Source organism: Oncorhynchus keta, chromosome 10 (assembly GCF_023373465.1).
Source record: "Oncorhynchus keta strain PuntledgeMale-10-30-2019 chromosome 10, Oket_V2, whole genome shotgun sequence".
Lineage (NCBI taxonomy): Eukaryota > Metazoa > Chordata > Actinopteri > Salmoniformes > Salmonidae > Oncorhynchus > Oncorhynchus keta.
The window spans coordinates 79,474,822-79,493,473 of record NC_068430.1 but is presented as its reverse complement, the minus strand read 5'-3'; the positions used below and the strand labels follow the sequence as shown (position 1 = coordinate 79,493,473).

Here is an 18,652-nt window from a genome sequence, read left to right as displayed (position 1 = left end):
GTGCACACTGCCACTTGCATTGTGTTGTTTGAACAGCTATAAAGCCAAGGTTGGTGATTTACTGCCACCTGCAGTCATGACTACTTCTGAATCATCCTCAATGGTGCTGCCCATGCTAAAACAGGCCTTTGGGCACTAGAGTCCTCTATCTATCTATCTCTATGGTCACTACTCAACCCAAATCCACCACATGCCAGAAGGCTCCAGGCTCCTCTCCAATCCTCTCCTCACAACCCAGGGAGAATCTCAATAGTCTGAAGTAGCTTCCTTACTTTCCTTGTCTCCTTTCCTTACTTTGTTGTCTTCCTTCCTTTAACCTGTCTTCCTCCATATTGTTTCCACCGTTCCTATCTCCTCAAATCAGTTTGTATTACCAGAAGGAAAGGAAACAAGGAGAAGAATGTATAGTCGTAGCCAAAAGTTTTGAGAATTACTGCATTTCAGCCCTGCCACAAAAGGACCAGCTGACATCATGTCTCTCGTTAACACAGGTGTGAGTGTTGACGAGGACAAGGCTGGAGATCACTCTGTCATGCTGATTGAGTTCGAATAACAGACTGGAAGCTTCAAAAGAAGGGCGGTGCTTGGAATCATTGTTCTTCCTCTGTCAACCATGGTTGCCTGCAAGGAAACACGTGCTGTCATCATTGCTTTGCACAAAAAGGGCTTCAAAGTCAAGGATATTGCTGCCAGTAAGATTACACCTAAACCAACCATTTATCGGATCATCAAGAGCTTCAAGGAGAGTGGTTCAATTGTTGTGAAGACGGCTTCCGGGCGCCCAAGAAAGTCCAGCAAGTGCCAGGACCGTCTCTTAAAGTTGATTCAGCTGCGGGATCGGGGCACCACCAGTACAGAGCTTGCTCAGGAATGGTAGCAGGCAGGTGAGAGTGCATCTGCACGCACAGTGAGGCAAAGACTTGGAGGATGGCCTGGTGTCAAGAAGGGCAGCAAAGAAGCCACTTCTCTTCAGCAAAGACACCAGGGACAGACTGATATTCTGCAAAAGGTACAGGGATTGGACTGCTGAGGACTGGGTTAAGGTCATTTTCTCTGATGAATCCCCTTTCCGATTGTTTGGGGCATCCTGAAAAAGCTTGTCCGGAGCAGACAAGGTGAGCGCTCAGTACTGTGTCATGCCAACAGTAAAGCATCCTGAGATCATTCATGTGTGGGGTTGCTTCTCAGCCAAGGGGAGTGGGCTCACTCACAATTTTGCCTAACTACACAGCCATGAATAAAGAATGGTACCAACACATCCTCCGAGAGCAACTTCACCCAACCATCCAGGAACATTTCCAGCATGATGGAGCACCTTGCCATAAGGCAAAAGTGATAACCAAGTGGCTCGGGGAACAAAACATCAATATTTTGGTTCCATGGCCAGGAAACTCCCCAGACCTTAATCCCATTGAGAACTTGTGGTCAATCCTCAAGAGGCGGGATGGACAAACAAAAACCCACAAATTCTGACAAACTCCAAGCATTGATTATGCCAGAATGGGCTGCCATCAGTCAGGATGTGGCCCAGAAGTTAATTGACGGCATACCAGGGCGGATTGCAGAGGTCTTGAAAAAGAAGGGTCAACACTGCAAATATTGACTCTTTGCATCCACTTCATGTAATTGTCAATAAAAGCCTTTGACACTTATCAAATCAAATTGATTTATATAGCCCTTCGTACATCAGCTGATATCTCAAAGTGCTGTACAGAAACCCAGCCTAACACCCCAAACAGCAAGCAATGCAGGTGTAGAAGCACGGTGGCTAGGAAAAACTCCCTAGAAAGGACAAAACCTAGGAAGAAACCTAGAGAGGAACCAGGCTCTGAGGGGTGGCCAGTCCTCTTCTGGCTGTGACGGAGATTTTTCAGAACATGGCCAAGATGTTCAAATGTTCATAAATGACCAGCATGGTCAAATAATAATAATCACAGGCAGAACAGTTGACTTATGAAATGCTTGTAATTATACTTCAGTATTCCATAGTAACATCTGACACAAATATCTAAAGACACTGAAGCAGCAAACTTTGTGGAAATTAATATTTGTGTCATTCTCAAAACTGTTGACCACGACTGAACACTAGTGCTACGCAATGATATATAGACCACGCCCCGCGCCCTACCCCCTCGTGTGAGGTCCTCCCAACCCCCGCCGCTCTCTGCCCCACCCTACCCCACCCCACCCCATCCTCTCCTCCCCCTCTGTCTCTCCCTCCAACCCGTCCCCGTGTCCCAGTAAAGCGCTTTGAGCTCCGGGACTCGTCCTAGTAGCCTAACGCCGTCAGATGGAAACATGGCGACAGAGGTGAGAATGAATAGACTAATCTATCGTCTTCTTCAGCCTATGTCTTTCCCTTTACCTCTATGGGCATATGGTTGTATTGTCTTCCATGTGAGCAGGTAGCCTTGTGGAGACGGTTGTAACCTATATTCTGAACCGTTTGAATGGCGTTTGTCAGTAACAGCAAGGTTAGCCCTATGATAGAAAAGATTGTGTAGCATACAATCATTTCAATCTCTGTTATCCAGCAACAATAGAAATCAACACAACAGTTGTTTATTTACGTATAAAAAGTTAATTTCGAATATAACATTTGCTCAAACGGGTCAGGCAGGCAGGTTCATTTTGGCAAATAAATCATCTGTTTTGATTGGAAATGGAAGGCTTGTCATTTTAACACTTATTCGGTCACCCTGACCGTCATGGCATGTGAATAGCATATAATCCCTATATCATTATATTGCCATATTAAAGGCGTCGGGAGGCTACGTGCCTGAATAGAGGTTAGTTAGAGGAATTATCTTTGTAGCACGAACAGCATTTCCATGGCTGTGTAGCCTATGCTACAACTTGTGCTTGAGAACGGGGATAAACAAGCAATCCTCGCGCCGTTAAGCTGTTTTGGTGAAAGCAGAGCTCTTATTTTTTTGTCTCTAGAGTTCCGCCGTTAATCCGGTATAGGCAGGCTGGCCCGTGCTAGTGCTGAAACCTACTAAAGAGATATCAGCACCGTGGACAGCAACCCATTGAGGTCAAGGAGAGAAAACCTCCGCGTTTACACCGTTATTCGGTCCAACTGCCCTTTTTATTGCCTTTCATTCATCGACACATTGGGGAAACAAGCTTGACGAACCATAACAGCCTAAACTAGTTTCCCAAAGCAAGAAACTAGACTGGCCTACATACACCCCCCACGCCTAAACGGCTAAGTCCACAACTATGGACATCAAGCTTCTTTATGGGGGGGGGACGGGGACGACGACGATCATTTGGTGCCTATTGAGCCTTCTAACCCTGCTCTTACAGAGATTGATTTGTTGTGAGCTGTTCTGTGATGTTGGTCCTTCTTCTATTGGCTAAATTCCATGATCCGGTTGCTGTAGCAGTGTGCATGGTCAGAGGAGAGAGAGAGAGAGAGGTAGACAAAGAGCTACAGAGAGAGGAGGGGGAGAGAAGAAAGGAGAGAGAGAGAAGAGAGAGGGGACGGGAGAGAAGAGAGAGGGAAAAGGAGAGGGGGGAAGGGAGAGGAAGACCAGTTAGAGAGAGAGGAGAGAGAGTGTGTCTGTGTCTGTCTGGGCCGTGATCCAACGGACTGCCAGACAGACTTTGATTGAACACCTCTCCTCTATCATCGTATACCCCTAAAGACTACATCAGCCACTGTTTGTATACATTACCTCTTGAACAGAGAGTATGTGTGTGTGTGAGAGAGAGAGAGAGCGAATGAGCAGTTTAGTTTTATTCTCATGGTGAGTCATACACACTGCTTCCTCAGAACCAGAAAGTTAATCCATATTAGAATTCTATCCACAATCTCTCTCTCGCTCCCCCTCTCTTCCTCACACTCCTTTCTCTCTCCCCAAAAATGTGTGGGTGTGTGCGCGCTCTTATGTGTGTTTGTGTCCTATAGTTCCATAACCTCCAAGAGTTGAGGCACAGTGCATCTCTGGCCAACAAGGTGTTCCTGCAGAGAGACTACAGTGAAGGGACCACCTGCCGCTTCCAGACCAAGTTCCCTTCTGAGCTGGAGAGCAGGGTGGGTAGTCTAACACACACCACACCACACACACACACACCACACCACACCACACCACACCACACCACACCACACCACACACACACACACACACAACACACCACACACACACCACACACACCACACCACACCACACCACACACACCACACCACACCACACCACACCACACACACACACACCACACCACACACACCACACACCACACCACACACACCACACCACACACACACACACACACACACACACACCACACACACACACCACACACACACACACACCACACCACACCACACCACACCACACACACACACACACCACACCGCACACACACCACACCACACCGCACACACACCACACCGCACACACACCACACCACACCACACACACACACACCACACCACACACACACACCACACCACACACACCACACACACACCACACCACACCCACACACACCACACACACCACGCACACACACACACCACACCACACACACCACACCACACACACACACACACACACACACACACACACACACCACACCACACACACCACACCACACCACACCACACACACCACACCGCACACACACCACACCACACCGCACACACACCACACCGCACACACACCACACCACACACACACACACACACACCACACCACACCACACCACACCACACACACCCCACACCACACACACACACACCACACCACACACACACACACACACCACACCACACACACACACACCACACACACACACACACACACACACACACACACACACCACACACACACCACACCACACACCACACACCACACACACCACACACACACCACACCATACACACCACACACACACCACACCACACACCACACCACCCACACCACACACGACCCACACCACACACCACACACACACCACACCACACCACACCACACCACACCACACACACCACACACCACACACACACACCACACACACACACACATGGCTGAAAAGACGTCTCTCTGTCAGATTGAGCGGCCGTTGTTTGAGGACACCGTGAAGAGGTTGAATATCTACTATGCGGAGGCAGAGAAGATGGGAGGCCAGTCCTACCTGGAGGGATGTCTGGCCTGCGCTACAGCCTACCTCATCTTCCTCTGTATGGAGACACGCTATGAGAAGGTGAGACCGGGCTAAACCACCACAAGAGAACCACAGTAGAACTTCAGTAAGACCACAATATAAACACAGTAGAACCACACAGTAGAACCACCACACTAGAACCACATAGTAGAACACCACAGTAGAACCACACAGTAGAAACATTACGACCACAGTAGAACCACACAGTAGAACCACCACACTAGAACATCACAGTAGAACCACACAATATAAACACATTACGACCACAGTAGAACCACACAGTAGAAACATTACGACCACAGTAGAACCACACAGTAGAACCACCACACTAGAACCACATAGAACATCACAGTAGAACCACACAATATAAACACATTACGACCACAGTAGAACCACACAGTAGAAACATTACGACCACAGTAGAACCACACAGTAGAAACATTACGACCACAGTAGAACCACACAGTAGAAACATTACGACCACAGTAGAACCACACAGTAGAAACATTACGACCACAGTAGAACCACACAGTAGAAACATTACGACCACAGTAGAACCACACAGTAGAAACATTACGACCACAGTAGAACCACACAGTACCACACAGTAGAAACATTACGACCACAGTAGAACCACACAGTAGAAACATTACGACCACAGTAGAACCACACAGTAGAAACATTACGACCACAGTAGAACCACATAGTAGAACCTGAGGCCCAAAACACCAGTGTCAACGTCAACAGTGAAGAGGCGACTCCGGGATGCTGGCCTTCTAGGCAGAGTTACAAAGAAAAAGCCACAACTCAGATTGGCCGATAAAAATAAAAGATTAAGGTGAGCAAAAGAACACAGACACTGGACAGAACACAGACACTGGACAGAACACAGACACTGGACAGAACACAGACACTGGACAGAACACAGACACTGGACAGAGGAACTCTACCTAGAAGGCCAGCATCCCGGAGTCGCCTCTTCACTGTTGATGTTGAGACTGGTGTTTTGCGGGTACTATTTAATGAAGCTGCCAGTAGAGGACTTGTAAAGGTGTCTGTTTCTCAAACTAGACACTCTAATGTATAGTCGTGGCCAAAAGTTTTGAGAATGACACAAATATTAATTCTCACAAAGTTTGCTGCCTCAGTGTCTTTAGATATTTGTTTCAGATGTTACTATGGATACTGAAGTATAATTACAAGCATTTCATACGTGTCAAAGGCTTTTATTGACAATTACATTAAGTTGATGCAAAGAGTCAATATTTGCAGTGTTGACCCTTCTTTTTTAAGACCTCTGCAATCCGCCCTGGTATGCTGTCAATTAACTTCTGGGCCACATCCTGACTGTTGGCAGCCCATTGTTGCATAATCAATGCTTGGAGTTTGTCAGAATTTGTGGTTTTTTGTGTGTCCACCCGCCTCTTGAGGATTGTTCTCAATGGGATTAAGGTCTGGGGAGTTTCCTGGCCATGGACCCAAAATATCGATGTTTTGTTCCCCAAGCCACTTAGTTATCACTTTTCCTTATGGCAAGGTGCTCCATCATGCTGGAAAAGGCATTGTTCGTCACCAAACTGTTCCTGGATAGTTGGGAGAAGTTGTGTTGTGAGGCAAAATTGTGAGTGAGCCCACTTCCTTGGCTGAGAAGCAACCCCACACATGACTGGTCTCAGGATGCTTTACTGTTGGCATGACACAGGACTGATGGTAGCGCTCACCTTGTCTTCTCCGGACAAGCTTTTTTCAGGATGCCCCAAACAATCGGATAGGGAATTCATCAGAGAAAATGACTTTACCCCAGTCCTCAGCAGTCCAATACCTGTACCTTTTGAGGAATATCAGTCTGTCCCTGGTGTTTTTGCTGGAGAGAAGTTGCCTCTTTGCTGCCCTTCTTGACACCAGGCCATCCTCCAAAAGTCTTTGCCTCACTGTGCGTGCAGATGCACTCACACCTGCCTGCTGCCATTCCTGAGCAAGCTCTGTACTGGTAGTGCCCAGATCCCGCAGCTGAATCAACTTTAGGAGACGGTCCTGGCACTTGCTGGACTTTCTTGGGCGCCCTGAAGCCTTCTTCACAACAATTGAACCGCTCTCCTTGAAGCTCTTGATGATCCGATAAATGGTTGATTTAGGTGCAATCTTACTGGCAGCAATATCCTTGCCTGTGAAGCCCTTTTTGTGCAAAGCAATGATGACGGCACGTGTTTCCTTGCAGGTAACCATGGTTGACAGAGGTAAAACAATGACTCCAAGAACCACCTTCCTTTTGAAGCTTACAGTCTGTTATTCAAACTCAATCAGCATGACAGATTGATCTCCAGCCTTGTCCTCGTCAACACTCACACCTGTGACATGATGTCAGCTGGTCCTTTTGTGGCAGGGCTGAAATGCAGTGGAAATGTTTTTTGGCGATTCAGTTCATTTGCATGGAAAAGAGGGACTTTGCAATTAATTGCAATTCATTTGATCACTCTTCTTCTAACATTCTGGAGTATATGCAAATTACCATCATACAAACTGAGGCAGCAGACTTTGTGAAAATTAATATTTGTGCCATTCTCAAAACATTTGGCCACAACTGGACTGTCCTCTTGCTCAGTTGTGCACCGGGGTCTCCCACTCCTCTTTCTATTCTGGTTAGAGACAGTTTGCACTGTTCTGTGAAGGGAGTAGTACGCAGAGCTGTACGAGATCTTCAGTTTCTTGGCAATTTCTTGCATGGAATACCGTCATTTCTCAGAACAAGAATAGACTGACAAGTTTCAGAAGAAAGTTATTTGTTTCTGCCCATTTTGAGCCTGTAATTGAACCCACAAATGCTGATGCTGCAGATACTCAACTAGTCTAAAGAAGGCCAGTTTTATTGCTTCTTTAATCAGAACCGTTTTCAGCTGTGTTAACATAATTGCAAAAGGGTTTTCTAATGATCAGTTAGCCTTTTAAAATGATAAACTTGGATTAGCTAACACAACGTGCCATTGGAACACAGGAGTGATGGTTGCTGATAATGGGCCTCTGTAGATATTCCATTAAAAATCTGCCGTTTCCAGCTACAATAGTCATTTACAACATTAACAATGTCTACACTGTATTTCTGATCAATTTGATGTTATTTTAATGGACAAAAAATAATAGCTTTTCTTTCAAAAACAAGGACATTTCTAAGAGACCCCAAACTTTTGAACGATAGTGTATGTTCCTTACTTTGTCATACTGTCTCCCTCTTTTGTTATTTCTTTCTCTCACTGTTCCCTCTCCCCCTCTCTCTCTAACCCTTTCATCCCCCTCTTTCTCAATCTCCCCCAGGTGTTGAAGAAGATAGGCAGGTACATCCAGGAGCAGAATGAGAAGATCTACGCCCCGCGAGGTCTACTCATCACTGACCCCATTGAGAGGGGCATGAGGGTCGTATCCTTACAGCTACTACTGCTGCTCTGTGTGTGTGTGTGTGAGAGAGAGAGACAGACAAAGAAAAACAAAGACAGAGATGAAGAAAACAATATAGACAGAGAGATGAAGAAAACAATATAGACAGAGAGAGGGTGAACAGTACACATGTATGAGATTTAAAGAGGGAGAAAGAGATGGAGCGAGAGAGATGACGAGTCAACAGTACACATGGGCTCCCAAGAATAAGGATCTTGTACAGTGTGTGTGTATTGGATAGACCCAGACCCTCCATATAGACCCAGACCCTCCATAGACCCCGACCCTCCTTATAGACCCAGACCATCCTTATAGACCCAGACCATCCTTATAGACCCAGACCCTCCATATAGACCCAGACCCTCCATATAGACCCAGACCCTCCTTATAGACCCAGACCCTCCCTATAGACCCAGACCATCCTTATAGACCCAGACCATCCTTATAGACCCATACCCTCCTTATAGACCCAGACCCTCGTTATAGACCCAGACCCTCCCTATAGACCCAGACCCTCCCTATAGACCCAGACCCTCCCTATAGACCCAGACCCTCCTTATAGACCCAGACCCTCCTTTTAGACCCAGATACTCCCTATTGACCCAGACCCTCCCTATTGACCCGGACCCTCCCTATTGACCCAGACCCTCCTTATAGACCCAGACCCTCCTTATAGATCCAGACCCTCCCTATAGACCCAGACCCTCCTTATAGACCCAGACCCTCCCTATAGACCCAGACCCTCCCTATAGACCCAGACCCTCCCTATAGACCCAGACCCTACCTATTGAACCAGACCCTCCTTATAGACCCAGACTCTCCCTCCCAGACCCTCCTTATAGACCCAGACCCTCCTTGTAGACCCAGATAGACCCAGACCCTCCTTTTAGACCCAGACCCTCCCTATAGACCCAGACCCTCCTTATAGACCCAGACCCCCTCCTTATAGACCCAGACCCTCCCTATAGACCCAGACCCTCCCTTATAGACTATTGACCCGGACCCTCCTTATTGACCCAGACCCAGACCCTCCTTATAGACCCAGACCCTCCTTATAGAGACCCTCCAGACCCTCCCTATAGACCCAGACCCTCCTTATAGACCTAGACCCAGACCCTCCTTATAGAGACCCAGACCCAGACCCACCCTTTAGACCCAGACCCTCCCTATAGACCCAGACCCTCCCTCCTTTAGACCCAGACCCAGATACCCCTATTGACCCAGACCCTCCCTATTGACCCAGATTGACCCAGACCCTCCTTATAGACCCAGACCCTCCTTATAGATCCAGACCCTCCCTATAGACCCAGACCCTCCTTATAGACCCAGACCCTCCCTATAGACCCAGACCCTCCCTATAGACCCAGACCCTCCTATAGAACCAGACCCTCCTTATAGACCCAGACCCTCCTTATAGACCCAGACCCTCCCTATAGACCCAGACCCTCCCTATAGACCCAGACCCTCCTTATAGACCCAGACCCTCCCTATAGACCCAGACCCTCCTTATAGACCCAGACCCTCCTTATAGACCTAGACCCTCCTTATAGACCCAGACCCTCCTTATAGACCCTCCATATAGACCCAGACCCTCCTTATAGACCCAGACCCTCCTTATAGACCCAGACCCTCCCTATAGACCCAGACCCTCCTTATAGACCTAGACCCTCCTTATAGACCTAGACCCTCCTTATAGACCCAGACCCTCCATATAGACCCAGACCCTCCTTATAGACCCAGACCCTCCTTATAGACCCAGACCATCCTTATAGACCCAGACCCTCCTTATAGACCCAGACCCTCCTTATAGACCCAGACCCTCCTTATAGACCCAGACCCTCCCTGTAGACCCTCCCTATCGGAGTGTGTTCCTTCCTTTAACCCCATCCTGTCCAGATAGAGATCTCTATCTATGAGGACCGAGGCTCCAGCGGCTCCTGCTCAGGCTCCAGCTCTACGTCCGGCAGCAGTGCTCGGTGACCGGGTACATGTCACCTCCTCGCCACCTCCCCGGTCCCTGGAACGCTACACCCATCCACAGTGTTCGGTGACTGGGTCCACGGCACCTCTACCCCCCTGATCCCTGGAGCTCTACAACCCTGGTCCCTTAGAGAACCACCCCGACAGCAGTGCTTGGTGGGCTGGGTATGCCTCACCTACCGCAACCACAATGGCCCTGACCGTAACAAACTTGAGCTAACCGATCGAACATTCGATCGCAACTGAACCACATGGACCGAAGCAGATCAAGCTGAATCTATCAACGTTGGGAATACTGACGATTTAAAATTGCATTTTGGTTACGTCCCAAATGGCAGCTTTTTCAGGCCCTGGTAAAAAAAGACACTATATAGGGAGCCATTTGGGACACGAGTCCTCCTATAGTGCACTAGTTTGGGGCTCTGGTTAAAAGTAGTGCACTAGCTTGGGGCTCTGGTTAAAAGTAGTGCACTAGTTTGGGGCTCTGGTTAAAAGTAGTGCACTAGTTTGGGGCTCTGGTTAAAAGTAGTGCACTGTGTTTGAAGATAGTGTTCAAGATAGGGACTAGGGTGTAATTTGATATGGAACGATGATGGACTAGTACACACCTACCTACCTGTATTCATTAGTGCACATCGTAGTGAAACATTTGAAGCAGGGAAAACAGTTCTTATTGGACACGTTTCAGGTAGTCCCTCTACTGTTTCAGTTGGTTTTCTGCCGTTTGGTGTCTTGTGAATAGGCCCACGACCCAGACACGTACTGTAGGAGATCTAGGGTACTTCCCAAATGGCACCCTATTCCCTATATAGTGCTCTAATTCTGACCTGGGCCCTAGTAGTGCACTATATAGGGAGTAGGGAGCCATTTGGGATGTGGCACTACACAGCTCGGCGGAGATGTAAACCACATGGATGGGCTGATAGTAGCAAACAGATGAATGCAGCTCGTTCCATCCAGAGACATATATATTAGCCTGTATAAATGGCTCAGGTACCATCAACTGGTCAGTGTCATGATGCAGCTTGGTATCAAACACTCCACAACCCAGCTAACCTCTCGTCTTCAGAGCTGAACCACCAGCTCTCCTAGATCATGATTATGCAAATACACAGCTACCTGTATAGACTATGTAGCATCCTTTAACATAGTGTTCTTCAGTCCTGGTGTTTTAGTGCTGGTCTGGAACAAAAGCCTGCACCAGGACCCTGTAATAAAGTCACGAACAATTCTTCCTGCACGCGCACAAACACTCCTTCCTTTTTTGCTACACAAACCCTCCTCCAAAGAACCATAAACTGCCAAAATGTCATTATTTATTGATGTGAAGCGTCTGCCTTTTTATTTTCATCTGGGACATGTTTAGGCAAAAGTAGAGAACTGGAACCTTCATAAAAGTAGAGAACTGGAACCTTCATTAAAGTAGAGAACTGGAACCTTCATTAAAGTAGAGAACTGGAACCTTCATTAAAGTAGAGAACTGGAACCTTCATTAAAGTAGAGAACTGGAACCTTCATTAAAGTAGAGAACTGGAACCTTCATTAAAGTAGAGAACTGGAACCTTCATTAAAGTAGAGAACTGGAACCTTCATTAAAGTAACCTTCATTAAAGAGAACTGGAACCTTCATTAAAGTAGAGAACTGGAACCTTCATTAAAGTAGAGAACTGGAACCTTCATTAAAGTAGAGAACTGGAACCTTCATTAAAGTAGAGAACTGGAACCTTCATTAAAGCTTGTTGTTGGTGTTTGAACTGGAACCTTTAATAAATAGACCACTGGAACCTTCATCATGCATTTTAATATGTCATTATTTTCACTGTAAAGGAAATAACTGGAACTTTAATAATTAACCACTGCTCTTCCATCACACATTTTAATATGTCATGTTATTTCAGTGGAGTGGGCACACACTGGTTTAAATACCCATTTCAGTGGACACACTGGTTTAGAATTCCATGTTATTTCAGTGGAGTGGGCACACACTGGTTTAGAATTCCATGTCAGTGGAGTGGGCATGGTTATTTGTTATTTCAGTGGAGTGGGCACACACTGGTTTAGAATTCCATGTTATTTCAGTGGAGTGGGCACACACTGGTTTAGAATTCCATGTTATTTCAGTGGAGTGGGCACACACTGGTTTAGAATTCCATGTTATTTCAGTGGAGTGGGCACACACTGGGCACACACTGGTTTAGAATTCCATGTTATTTCAGTGGAGTGGGCACACACTGGTTTAGAATTCCATGTTATTTCAGTGGAGTGGGCACACACTGGTTTAGAATTCCATGTTATTTCAGTGGAGTGGGCACACACTGGTTTAGAATTCCATGTTATTTCAGTGGAGTGGGCACACACTGGTTTAGAATTCCATGTTATTTCAGTGGAGTGGGCACACACTGGTTTAGAATTCCATGTTATTTCAGTGGAGTGGGCACACACTGGTTTAGAATTCCATGTTATTTCAGTGGAGTGGGCACACACTGGTTTAGAATTCCATGTTATTTCAGTGGAGTGGGCACACACTGGTTTAGAATTCCATGTTATTTCAGTGGAGTGGGCACACACTGGTTTAGAATTCCATGTTATTTCAGTGGAGTGGGCACACACTGGTTTAGAATTCCATGTTATTTCAGTGGAGTGGGCACACACTGGTTTAGAATTCCATGTTATTTCAGTGGAGTGGGCACACACTGGTTTAGAATTCCATGTTATTTCAGTGGAGTGGGCACACACTGGTTTAGAATTCCATGTTATTTCAGTGGAGTGGGCACACACTGGTTTAGAATTCCATGTTATTTCAGTGGAGTGGGCACACACTGGTTTAGAATTCCATGTTATTTCAGTGGAGTGGGCACACACTGGTTTAGAATTCCATGTTATTTCAGTGGAGTGGGCACACACTGGTTTAGAATTCCATGTTATTTCAGTGGAGTGGGCACACACTGGTTTAGAATTCCATGTTATTTCAGTGGAGTGGGCACACACTGGTTTAGAATTCCATGTTATTTCAGTGGAGTGGGCACACACTGGTTTAGAATTCCATGTTATTTCAGTGGAGTGGGCACACACTGGTTTAGAATTCCATGTTATTTCAGTGGAGTGGGCACACACTGGTTTAGAATTCCATGTTATTTCAGTGGAGTGGGCACACACTGGTTTAGAATTCCATGTTATTTCAGTGGAGTGGGCACACACTGGTTTAGAATTCCATGTTATTTCAGTGGAGTGGGCACACACTGGTTTAGAATTCCATGTTATTTCAGTGGAGGAACACACTGGTTTAGAATTCCATGTTATTTCAGTGGAGTGGGCACACACTGGTTTAGAATTCCATGTTATTTCAGTGGAGTGGGCACACACTGGTTTAGAATTCCATGTTATTTCAGTGGAGTGGGCACACACTGGTTTAGAATTCCATGTTATTTCAGTGGAGTGGGCACACACTGGTTTAGAATTCCATGTTATTTCAGTGGAGTGGGCACACACTGGTTTAGAATTCCATGTTATTTCAGTGGAGTGGGCACACACTGGTTTAGAATTCCATGTTATTTCAGTGGAGTGGGCACACACTGGTTTAGAATTCCATGTTATTTCAGTGGAGTGGGCACACACTGGTTTAGAATTCCATGTTATTTCAGTGGAGTGGGCACACACTGGTTTAGAATTCCATGTTATTTCAGTGGAGTGGGCACACACTGGTTTAGAATTCCATGTTATTTCAGTGGAGTGGGCACACACTGGTTTAGAATTCCATGTTATTTCAGTGGAGTGGGCACACACTGGTTTAGAATTCCATGTTATTTCAGTGGAGTGGGCACACACTGGTTTAGAATTCCATGTTATTTCAGTGGAGTGGGCACACACTGGTTTAGAATTCCATGTTATTTCAGTGGAGTGGGCACACACTGGTTTAGAATTCCATGTTATTTCAGTGGAGTGGGCACACACTGGTTTAGAATTCCATGTTATTTCAGTGGAGTGGGCACACACTGGTTTAGAATTCCATGTTATTTCAGTGGAGTGGGCACACACTGGTTTAGAATTCCATGTTATTTCAGTGGGTGGGCACACACTGGTTTAGAATTCCATGTTATTTCAGTGGAGTGGGCACACACTGGTTTAGAATTCCATGTTATTTCAGTGGAATAGACGTTTTAGAATTTATTTCTAGTCTGGTAAGTATCTGTTTAAGTATCTTTCAGTGGAGAGGGCAGAACCTGGTTTAGAATCTGATGTTATTTCAGTGGAGATTTTCAACTGGTTTAGAATTCCATGTTATTTCAGTGGATTCAGTATCACACTGGTTTTCAAACTGTTATTTCAGACACACACTGGTTTAACGTTCCATTTATTTCAGTGAGCTCCGGACATCACACTGGTTTGCCAAAGGCCATGTTATTTCAACTGAGCATGCTGCACACACTGGTTTAAAAAAGGAGTCCATGTTATTTCAGTGTTGAGGGGGCACACACTGGTTTAGCATCATGCATGTCATTTCATCCGGAGTGGGACACACTCCTGGAGCATCATTGGATTTCATGGAGGGCTGGTTTCAAAGTTCCATGTTATTTCAGTGGAGTGGGCACACACTGGTTTAGAATTCCATGTTATTTCAGTGGAGTGGGCACACACTGGTTTAGAATTCCATGAAGTGGAGTCAGTTTATTCCCAGTGGAGGGGCACACACTGGTTTAGAATTCCATGTTATTTCAGTGGAGGGGCACACACTGGTTTAGAATTCCATGTTATTTCAGTGGAGTGGGCACACACTGGTTTAGAATTCCATGTTATTTCAGTGGAGGGGCCAGTGAAATATGTTATTTCAGTGGAGTGCCCACACTGGTTTAGAATTCCATGTTATTTCAGTGAGTGCGGACCCCTGGTTTAGAATTCAGCTGCAGAGAGATGGAGAAAGATTTAGTGGAACGAGTGGGTACACACTGGTTTAGTTCCATGTTATTTCAGTGGAGTGGGCACACACTGGTTTAGATTCCATGTTATTTCAGTGGGTAGTAACACTGGCACACACTGGTTTAGAATTCCATGTTAGGGTAGTGGGCACACACTGGTTTAGGGTTATTTCAGTGGAGTCTAGGCAGTCTGGTTTAGAATAGTTATTTCAGTGGAGTGGGCACCGTCTGGTTTAGTCTGATGTTATTTCAGTGGAGTGGGTACAGTGGAGTGGGCACTGGTTTAGAATTCCATGGGGTATTTCAGTGGAGTGGGCACACACTGGTTTAGAATTAGTTATTTAACAGTGGGTAGGTTAGTCTGAGGGCACACACTGGTTTAGAATTCCATGTTATTTCAGTGGGTACCGTTTAGGGTTCCATGTTATTTCTGGGGGGCACACACTGGTTTAGAATTCCATGTTATTCTGAGGGTAGTAACAGTGGGTGGGCACACACTGGTTTAGAATTCCATGTTAGGGTAGTGGGCAGTGGTTTAGAATTCCATGTTATTTCAGTGGAATAGTTGAATTGTCTGAGGGTAAGTATCAGTGGGTACCGTCTCCCCAGAACCTAATCAAGCATCTGATGCAATTATGTGAGATTTTCAATCTGGGTTTCCGAAATTACATTCAGTATCACACCGTTTTCAAACTGTTACAGACAACATGCCTAAACGTTCCATTCACCTACTGAGCTCCGGTCACACATAATGATTGCCAAAGGCCTTATTATTTGGTCCAACTGAGCATGCTGACCCCCCAAAAAAAGGAGTGTATAGTTGTCCAGAGTTGAGGGGTCAAGGGTCACTCCTTCTAGCATCATGCATGTCAAAGTTCATCCGGTAGGACCTTGACACTGGAGCATCATTGGAGTCCATAGGGCTTGGTCAAAAGTTGTGCACGATATGGGTTGACCAGGCTAGGAACTTCAGTCCCCATGAGGCATGTGACTGAGGGGTACTCCATTCTGGAGGGGCCAGTCTGAGGGTAGTAGAGAGGACGGGTCCCGGCCGGGGTGAGGAAGAGTCTGGAAGAACGGTGGGTACAGCTGCAGAGATGGAGAAAGAGGGTAGTAACAGTGGGTACCGTCTAGGGTTAGTCTGAGGGTAGTAACGAGTGGGTACCGTCTAGGGTTAGTCTGAGGGTAGTAACGAGTGGGTACCGTCTAGGGTTAGTCTGAGGGTAGTAACGAGTGGGTACCGTCTAGGGTTAGTCTGAGGGTAGTAACGAGTGGGTACCGTCTAGGGTTAGTCTGAGGGTAGTAACGAGTGGGTACCGTCTAGGGTTAGTCTGAGGGTAGTGACGAGTGGGTACCGTCTAGGGTTAGTCTGAGGGTAGTAACGAGTGGGTACCGTCTAGGGTTAGTCTGAGGGTAGTAACGAGTGGGTACCGTCTAGGGTTAGTCTGAGGGTAGTGACGAGTGGGTACCGTCTAGGGTTAGTCTGAGGGTAGTAACGAGTGGGTACCGTCTAGGGTTAGTCTGAGGGTAGTGGGTACGAGTGGGTACCGTCTAGGGTTAGTCTGAGGGTAGTAACGAGTGGGTACCGTCTAGGGTTAGTCTGAGGGTAGTAACGAGTGGGTACCGTCTAGGTTAGTCTGAGGGTAGTAACAGTGGGTACCGTCTAGGGTTAGTCTGAGGGTAGTAACCCGTCTAGGGTTAGTCTGAGGGTAGTAACGAGTGGGTACCGTCTAGGGTTAGTCTGAGGGTAGTGACGAGTGGGTACCGTCTAGGGTTAGTCTGAGGGTAGTAACGAGTGGGTACCGTCTAGGGTTAGTCTGAGGGTAGTAACGAGTGGGTACCGTCTAGGGTTAGTCTGAGGGTAGTAACGAGTGGGTACCGTCTAGGGTTAGTCTGAGGGTAGTAACGAGTGGGTACCGTCTAGGGTTAGTCTGAGGGTAGTAACGAGTGGGTACCGTCTAGGGTTAGTCTGAGGGTAGTAACGAGTGGGTACCGTCTAGGGTTAGTCTGAGGGTAGTGACGAGTGGGTACCGTCTAGGGTTAGTCTGAGGGTAGTAACGAGTGGGTACCGTCTAGGGTTAGTCTGAGGGTAGTAACGAGTGGGTACCGTCTAGGGTTAGTCTGAGGGTAGTAACGTGGGTACCGTCTAGGGTTAGTCTGAGGGTAGTAACGAGTGGGTACCGTCTAGGGTTAGTCTGAGGGTAGTAACGAGTGGGTACCGTCTAGGGTTAGTCTGAGGGTAGTAACGAGTGGGTACCGTCTAGGGTTAGTCTGAGGGTAGTAACGAGTGGGTACCGTCTAGGGTTAGTCTGAGGGTAGTAACGAGTGGGTACCGTCTAGGGTTAGTCTGAGGGTAGTAACGAGTGGGTACCGTCTAGGGTTAGTCTGAGGGTAGTAACGAGTGGGTACCGTCTTAGTCTGAGGGTGGGTGGGTACCGTCTAGGTTAGTCTGAGGGTAGTAACGAGTGGGTACCGTCTAGGGTTAGTCTGAGGGTAGTAACGAGTGGGTACCGTCTAGGGTTAGTCTGAGGGTAGTAACGAGTGGGTACCGTCTAGGGTTAGTCTGAGGGTAGTAACGAGTGGGTACCGTCTAGGGTTAGTCTGAAGGTAGTAACGAGTGGGTACCGTCTGAGGGTAGTAACGAGTGGGTACCGTCTAGGGTTAGTCTGAGGGTAGTAACGAGTGGGTACCGTCTAGGGTTAGTCTGAGGGTAATAACGAGTGGGTACCGTCTAGGGTTAGTCTGAGGGTAGTAACGAGTGGGTACCGTCTAGGGTTAGTCTGAGGGTAGTGACGAGTGGGTACCGTCTAGGTTAGTCTGAGGGTAATAACGAGTGGGTACCGTCTAGGGTTAGTCTGAGGGTAGTAACGAGTGGGTACCGTCTAGGTTAGTCTGAGGGTAATAACGAGTGGGTACCGTCTAGGGTTAGTCTGAGGGTAGTAACAGTGGGTACCGTCTAGGGTTAGTCTGAGGGTAGTAACGAGTGGGTACCGTCTAGGGTTAGTCTGAGGGTAGTAACGAGTGGGTACCGTCTAGGGTTAGTCTGAGGGTAATAACGAGTGGGTACCGTCTAGGGTTAGTCTGAGGGTAGTAACGAGTGGGTACCGTCTAGGGTTAGTCTGAGGGTAACGAGTGGGTACCGTCTAGGGTTAGTC

At 47.0% G+C, this 18,652-nt stretch overlaps 1 protein-coding gene across 2 annotated transcripts; it reads left to right on the top strand.

Moving 5' to 3' along the window:
* The first annotated feature begins 2,205 nt into the window (after positions 1-2,205).
* golga7ba (golgin A7 family, member Ba) lies at positions 2,206-11,971 on the top strand. 2 transcript variants are annotated; one of them, XM_052528072.1, is made up of 5 exons: positions 2,206-2,310; positions 3,917-4,042; positions 5,062-5,214; positions 8,485-8,586; positions 10,505-11,971. In XM_052528072.1, exons 1-5 carry the CDS (start codon positions 2,299-2,301, stop codon positions 10,682-10,684), a joined length of 573 nt encoding a protein of 190 aa, XP_052384032.1. In that variant the 5' UTR covers positions 2,206-2,298; the 3' UTR covers positions 10,685-11,971. The 2 variants fall into 2 exon arrangements, with proteins under 2 accessions (XP_052384032.1, XP_052384033.1); XM_052528073.1 differs by having other exon boundaries at positions 10,501-11,971.
* The last annotated feature ends 6,681 nt before the right edge of the window (positions 11,972-18,652 follow it).

Bases quoted from the DNA above. Each gene is read 5' to 3' on its own strand.
- golga7ba (XM_052528072.1), top strand. The intron at 4,043-5,061 runs GTGGGTAGTCTA...TCTCTCTGTCAG, and splicing joins CTTCTGAGCTGGAGAGCAGG to ATTGAGCGGCCGTTGTTTGA. The intron at 8,587-10,504 runs GTATCCTTACAG...CTGTCCAGATAG, and splicing joins TTGAGAGGGGCATGAGGGTC to AGATCTCTATCTATGAGGAC.